The sequence below is a fragment of the Limulus polyphemus genome, unplaced genomic scaffold (genome assembly GCF_000517525.1).
Source record: "Limulus polyphemus unplaced genomic scaffold, Limulus_polyphemus-2.1.2 Scaffold6535, whole genome shotgun sequence".
In the NCBI taxonomy this organism is placed as follows: domain Eukaryota; kingdom Metazoa; phylum Arthropoda; class Merostomata; order Xiphosura; family Limulidae; genus Limulus; species Limulus polyphemus.
In genome coordinates, this window is record NW_013672145.1 from 14,109 (window position 1) to 21,466 (window position 7,358).

General features: G+C 32.8%; 1 protein-coding gene across 1 annotated transcript in view; it reads left to right on the forward strand.

Moving 5' to 3' along the window:
• The window catches only part of LOC111089532 (GTP-binding protein REM 1-like), a 10,667-nt gene extending 7,009 nt beyond the window's left edge, over window positions 1-3,658 (forward strand). Inside the window, exons 4-5 of the mRNA XM_022402212.1 lie at window positions 790-979; window positions 1,720-3,658. Coding sequence (XP_022257920.1) covers window positions 790-979; window positions 1,720-1,994 — 465 coding nt within the window. The 3' untranslated portion in view covers window positions 1,995-3,658. The remainder of the gene's footprint in view (window positions 1-789; window positions 980-1,719) is intronic.
• The last annotated feature ends 3,700 nt before the right edge of the window (window positions 3,659-7,358 follow it).

Genomic DNA, 7,358 nt, shown 5'->3' on the forward strand with positions numbered 1-7,358 from the left:
TCGTAACAATATATTGACTTACAAAATAAAAAAAGCATATCATGTTAATTTGTAGGTATGTTGGTTTACTAAATAAAAACATATCACGTTAACTTGGTATGTATGTTGGTTTAATAAATAAAAAAATGTCATGTTAACTTATTAGATATGGTGATTTAATTAATAAATAAATGTCATGTTAACTTGATAGGTATGTTGGTTTACTTAAATAAATAAAATGTCATGTTAACTTGATAGGTATGGTGGTTTACTAAATAAATAAAATGTCATGCTAACTTTGTAGGTTTGGTGGTTTAATTAATAAATAAATATCATGTTAACTTGATAGGTATGGAGATTTTCTAAACAAAACGTGAAACTGACTTGGTAGGTTATTTCACAAATGTGTTACATACCGTTACTTCTGAGAGAAAATAAACTTACAAATTTAGTTTTATCTCCAAAGATGTCAGCTTGGTGTTTACTTATTTATAGAAGGAACAGAAAATGAGTATATATTGTTAGAATTGCTGTCAAAAAAATTGTAATATATTACTAATATCACTTCAGCTGTCTCTCTAGGTTTGACGTGATGTACTACAAAGACTAGGTACCCGATGTGCCAATGAAAACTAGTCTTAGCGTTAGTTATAAATGTCTCGGTGGCTCAGCGTTAAGTCTCAAGACTTATGTATATAACTCTTTAAAAAAACAGGCTTCGAAGAAATAGCCCATTGTGTAGTTTTGCGCTTAAAAACAAAAAATAAAACAAAACAAACCCTCATTAATTGAGTATGTCATTCTGTTTAGATTTCAGCACTTCTGAACTTAGATGTAGCATCCTACGTTGTCATGTATTCTGTAGTTGACAAAATAAGTTTCCAGAGGGCCAGGAACTTTATTAGCCAAATGACGAGATGTGTGGACACAACAAAAAAGACTGTAATACTAGTGGGGAATAAAACGGACCTAGTTAGGCTTAGGAAGATATCTCTTGAAGGTTGGTTATTATTATTGTTATTACATATATTGTCTGTTATCTAATAAGATAAGAATATAAAACAATCAGTAGAATAGTTTATGACAATAACCCCTGAAAAACGTTTCACACGAGTCAGTAAAATAGTTTACAGTTATTATAATAATGTTGTTTTTCGTTGGGCGGGTTCTTTTGGTTTATTTGATGAAAATAACCCCAAGTCCAGTCCACGTAACCATAACAACATAGTTTATTTCTCTCTCTTAAAGTCTGCTATAGGCTGCTTTCACTTGTATTGTAAACTTACGTGTATAAACAATATTTCAACAGAAATTCCGAGACTCGTGGAAAACGCCTAACTCACATATAAACTTACTTACAGAATTTCCCCGCTGGTCGATCAGTAGCTGAATAAACCTCATTTTTAACATTAAATAATTTTCTTGACACTGAACTAATAAACTCACTGAATACTCATTAACTTCATTAAGTGATTATTTGTATTTATAAATAATGTTTGCTCGTCTGTAGACATTGAACGTAGCTTCTCGATTATTACATCATCATCGTTCGCAGCTCCCTCTAATAAAGAAATAAATTATAACAATGAAAATATAGCTTCAGGCAATATTTTTAAGATGGCATTTAGCAAGAGATGTGACTTCAGAGAAATTAACTATAAGTTAAACACTGAGGGCATAACAGAAAAATACTTTTTGTTTTCAGAATATAAACAGAACATATCTTATGTTGCTTTCCAGAGGGTCGTTCGCTGGCAAAATCCCATGGCTGCAAGTTTATTGAAATTTCAACAGGACTTAATCATCACCTGGACGAGCTGCTGGTGGGTATCATCAATCAGTTTCGACTGAAACGCCATTGTTTCGAAGTGACTACTAACGATAATGTTGTTCCTGAAAATTCTAGAAGACGATTTATAGGATGCATTGGATCTAGCAGAAAATATATATTGAAGCGGATACTACGAAGATCTTGGAAACGCTGTTCTTCTTGTGATAACTTGAATGGAATTTAATTGTATTGTGTGGAACGTATGCGATGTTGTTTACAACACTAGATTTTAGAAATCGAATATCATTTTTACCCCTAAAACACGTTTTATACTAAATTCTTTGTCACAAACTATCAAGTTATTTCCACTCCAACCTTTTGCTATAATTTTCATTATTTATCTTATGCTGAAATTATAAGAAATCATACTTATATTTTGCATATACTCAGCTGCATGTGAGATTTTGCTTTCTGTTTCGGATGTTTTGTTTTTCTGTTCCCTCATACGTCATGCCAAAGTATTTAGGATAAAATTAAAACCACAAGTAACACTGTTCAGGAATATTGAATATGGTGGTACTCGTTTATTTATCAGTGTCTCCGGTTAGACCTCATTTGGATGCTCGTGTTCAATCTTGAACTCTTTGCTTTAAAAAAAGACATTGAAGTATTGGGAAAGGTTCAAATGAGGACTATAGGATGGAAGAGGACTGTCATATGAGGACAGGTTCAGATCCTTACAAATAATTTATCTTGAGAAAAGAAGGGTTAGAGAGAATCTGGTGAAAGTGGTGGGAACTATTCAGGGAATAGATAACATTGACGCCTCATCTATTTTCCATGTTTTATGGAAAAAGTGATAGGACTAGTTTAAGATTTAGCAGGCTAGAAATCATCTGCAAATTAGGTAGTTTTAATTTTCGGACAAATGGTCAGCTTTTGTATTTAATTTTTTTAGGAAATAAAATATTTGAATTATTTTTTGGTAAGAATAATGTAAAGTTCAGTCTACTTAACAACAATATTTTTTTAAAACGTTGCTACAGGCTCTGTTCACTGCTAGGTGTAACTTCACCAACAACGTTTTAATCGAAACTCCAAAATTAATGTATGTTAACTCACAAATAAACTTACTTGTAGAATTTCCTCCCTAGTAGATCGATCACATACACCCTGATTGGCTAATTTACTAACTCATTCTCTGATGAACTTCAAAATACTGTTTTAGTAATATCGTATTTTTATTAGGATAAGTAATTAGCCGACAGAATAATGAAATATATTAACAATGGCGCTAACAGACGCCGATTACCTTCCAAAAATTACGATTTTCCTTAAATAATTTTATTTTCACTACATCTAAAGCTAATAAGTTTGTTTCTGTATTAAATTAGAGTAGCATATTGGAAGCTGTACGTTTGATTTGATTTTTCGTAAACCCTTTATGTAAAGATCAATAGTGTACTTAAGTTGTTTGAAGGCTGAACAAGCGAGACAACACTGTAATATGTTTTTCACAAATCAAATAAACGTCGTCGGCTAACTGAAAATTTCCTTAGAATATTTATGAATTTTTGTTGATATACTGTATACACTTATTATTCTTAGAACGTTCACTTGAGGTTTGTTAATTTTTTAAACTTTTAAAAGATACGGTTTAAACGACAAAAAGGGGCGAAACATTGGAAACTATTAGGCCTAAAAGTTGTGATAAAAATCACGTAAACAGATGCTTCCGTTTAAACGACAAAAGGGGGCGAAACATTGGAAACTATTAGGCCTAAAAGTTGTGATAAAAATCACGTAAACAGATGCTTCCCTCTCACTTCCCACCAAACATGCTCAGCCGTGGGGGCGTCATAATGTTACGATCAATTCCACTATTTATTGGTAAAAGAGTAGCTCAAGAGTTGAAGGTGGGTGGTGATGATAGCTGCCTTCTCTCTAGTCTTTCACTGCTAAATTAAGAACGGCTGGAGAAGATAGACCTCGTATAACTTTGCGCGAAATTCAAAAACAAACAAATCCTCTCACTACTCTTGGTTATCTATTTCGAATCAAAGGTACAAAAAATAACATTTCGGATCCATCTTCCGTCTCCCACAGGTCACTACCAAGAGGTCTTTCGATCGGTTTTAAACCCAACGTAACAGCTGAACAGATAGCTATAAATAAATCTGAATTTTCACGTTTTTAAATCGCGATTTAAACTTCTAACTATAGATGCTGTAGAGAAAAACGGAATTAATCGGGTTTACAGTCTGCTGTCTTTCATTCATCGACATTCTGGTTTTTAACTCCCACCAATCTCCTATAATTAGCTTCCAATGTAAACTGGCCTGCAACACGTGGCTATGTGCATAGTTGACCTAAATGTTATTGAAGGATTGGTAAATCTTTCCTAGGTGTGTATGTTGTATATTGAAAAATATTATTCTTCGTCTTGGAATACTTTCTGACAGTTGTGATCTATAGAACTGTTAATGACTTTATTATAATAGTGTAAGTTACTCATCTGATCTGGAGAGCTGGTAATGACTTTATTATAATAGTGTAAGCTATTCATCTGGTCTGTAGAACTGTTAATGACTTTATTATAATAGTGTAAGTTACTCATCTGATCTGGAGAGGCTGGTAATGACTTTATTATAATAGTGTAAGTTACTGATCTGATCTGGAGAGCTGGTAATGACTTTATTATAATAGTGTAAGCTATTCATCTGGTCTGGAGAGCTGGTAATGACTTTATTATAACAGTGTAAGTTACTCATCTGGTCTGGAGAGCTGTTAATGACTTTATTATAATAGTGTAAGCTATTCATCTGGTCTGTAGAACTGTTAATGACTTTATTATAATAGTGTAAGTTACTCATCTGATCTGGAGAGCTGGTAATGACTTTATTATAATAGTGTAAGTTACTCATCTGGTCTGGAGAGCTGGTAATGACTTTATTATAACAGTGTAAGTTACTCATCTGGTCTGGAGAGCTGGTAATGACTTTATTATAATAGTGTAAGTTACTCATCTGATCTGGAGAGCTGGTAATGACTTTATTATAACAGTGTAAGTTATTCATCTGGTCTGGAGAGCTGGTAATGACTTTATTATAACAGTGTAAGTTACTCATCTGGTCTGGAGAGCTGGTAATGACTTTATTATAATAGTGTAAGTTACTCATCTGATCTGGAGAGCTGATAATGACGTTGTTATCCTGATATTGTTGTCTGGTCTTATGAACTGATGATGATGTCGGTTTCATGATGTACGTTAGTTCTCTGACAAAGAGGTTTCTTGGTAGGACAGTGGTAAATTTACAGAATTGCAACGTTAAAATCTGGGATTTGATTTTCCGTGGTGGACACAGCAGATAACCTAACGAGGGTTTGCTCTAAGACAAACAATCTGATCTTGGGAACTGATAATGGTTGTGTTTTTATGATCTAAGTTAGTCCTCTAGAGAACTGTAATACATTTCATTAATTATATTGTATTGTTAGACAATAATATTGTTGTAACCTGTCTTTTTTCCTACTCTTGATGTTTCTCAAAATTTGTATTGTTGTTTAGCAGGATGGAAGTTTATCGTCATGCGATTAACGTGGCCTTAATGGTTAGCACCTTCTTGAAAGATTTCGAAACAATCTGAACCATATATAAACATAGTTAGTTAGCGAGTCTTTGTTCGTTATTAAGTACACGATGTCTGTTAGTTGATCCTGTAGATTTCAAGTTTTGTTTGAACAACGATATGAAATTAGCACCTGTAATTCTAATTAGACATAATGTAGTTATGAAATAAAACGTTTTTATTATCGTTAAGTGGACTTTTCATTATTCTTTATATCCAACAGCACCCGCTAAACAATAGAAACCAAAACAAGAGTAATAAATACATCAGCATTAACTCGAGGTTCAATTGGCCACAAACTCTGACTGAATTGTTTATTGTGTAATTGGTTTAAAATGTTCAGCGATTAACAATGGTACAAGTCTGATTTTAACAAGAATAATTTGTAGCTTTATAGCAATAATCTGTAATATTTTTATTATGACAACTGACAAAGAAAGAGGAGTTTGGGGGGGAGGGACATTTGCAGTTAGCATAATTTTTGTCATAAACTTTAAGACGATATAATACAACTTTCGGCGTTTAGTAAACCGTAATTTTTAAAATGTCATAGTGTATACCGTTTTACAGTCTTTTATCTCTCATCGTCCAGCCTAACTGACGATTTCTGGTATTGAACGAAAGACCTCTTGAGCAGTGACTTATGGGGGACGAAAGATAAATCTGAAATACCATTTTAACACGAATTTAATTTGAATCCGTAATAAAAAATTGAAAAGAAACGCGAAAATAAAATCTGCAATTGATGTATTACAAGTTTTGTTGTTACATGACAATTTTTACCCCCTTGCTAAGTTGGTAAAACATGAATATATCTAATTATACTTATCATGAGACACTTATTTTATTGAACTCTGGTGGTTAGGGCGCTAGACTCACAGATCGAGGGTTCGAATATCCGTCACACCGAACATACTCGCTCTTTCAGCTGTGGGACGTTATAATGTGACAGTCAATCTCACTATTCGTTGGTGAAAGAGTAAGCAGTGGGTGGTTTCGACTAACTGACTTCCCTCTAGTCTATCACTGCGAGAAATTCAAACCAAACTACATTATGAACTCTGTATTGAGCTAAACGCGTCGTCTGAAGTGGATTCAGTAGACACGGTGTCACTGAAATAATATTATGTTCTCTTTTTTTTTTGAAAACTCCCTGAATAGAAAGCGTGGTTTTAAAACAAAAATATAATAGACCCAAAGTTATTATAATAGTATTGTAACGGTTTAAAACAAACAGCCGCTACAAGCAGGGTTGAAACACAGAACTCTAAAATGAAACTATCAAGTTTATAATTTACGAAAACACAGTAAATAAATATGGCCAGGACTTGATACTAACGTTATTAGACAATATAACATACGTATATAGGTTAATAATGAGTTCAATAAATAAGAAAAAACAGGAAAAAGATCCAGACAAATAAAAACTTAAATCCAAAATAACGATGTTCCGTATTTAAACAATACCAAATAATAAAAAACAATAATACCTGTCAGTTATATCTCGTAAATTAACTTGTTGAATCTCATGACATAGCTTTTATTCAGTCGTTAGATTACGTCTCATGTGACCATAAATTTACATAATCTTTTGTTATATTAATAATATCTGTACGTCACCGATAGGGGAGCTGATATCAGTCTAATACTACACACCAAACTCACTTAAAGTCAACGTGACCATCTAGAAAGTGAGTAAACATTTTAATGTAACTATCACGAATCATATTATTGTTATATTAATAATTTCTGTACGTCACCGATAGGGGAGCTGATATCAGTCTAATACTACACACAAACTCACTTAAAGTCAACGTGATCATTTAGAAAGTGAGTAAACATTTTAATGTAACTAAAAATTCTTAGATAAACTGAATGATAAAAAGAATAGTAAATGAACAATAATATAAAAACATAACACAATTTAAGTACAATTCGCTACCTCATACTATAAAGTGGTGTACTTACGCCATCTAGTG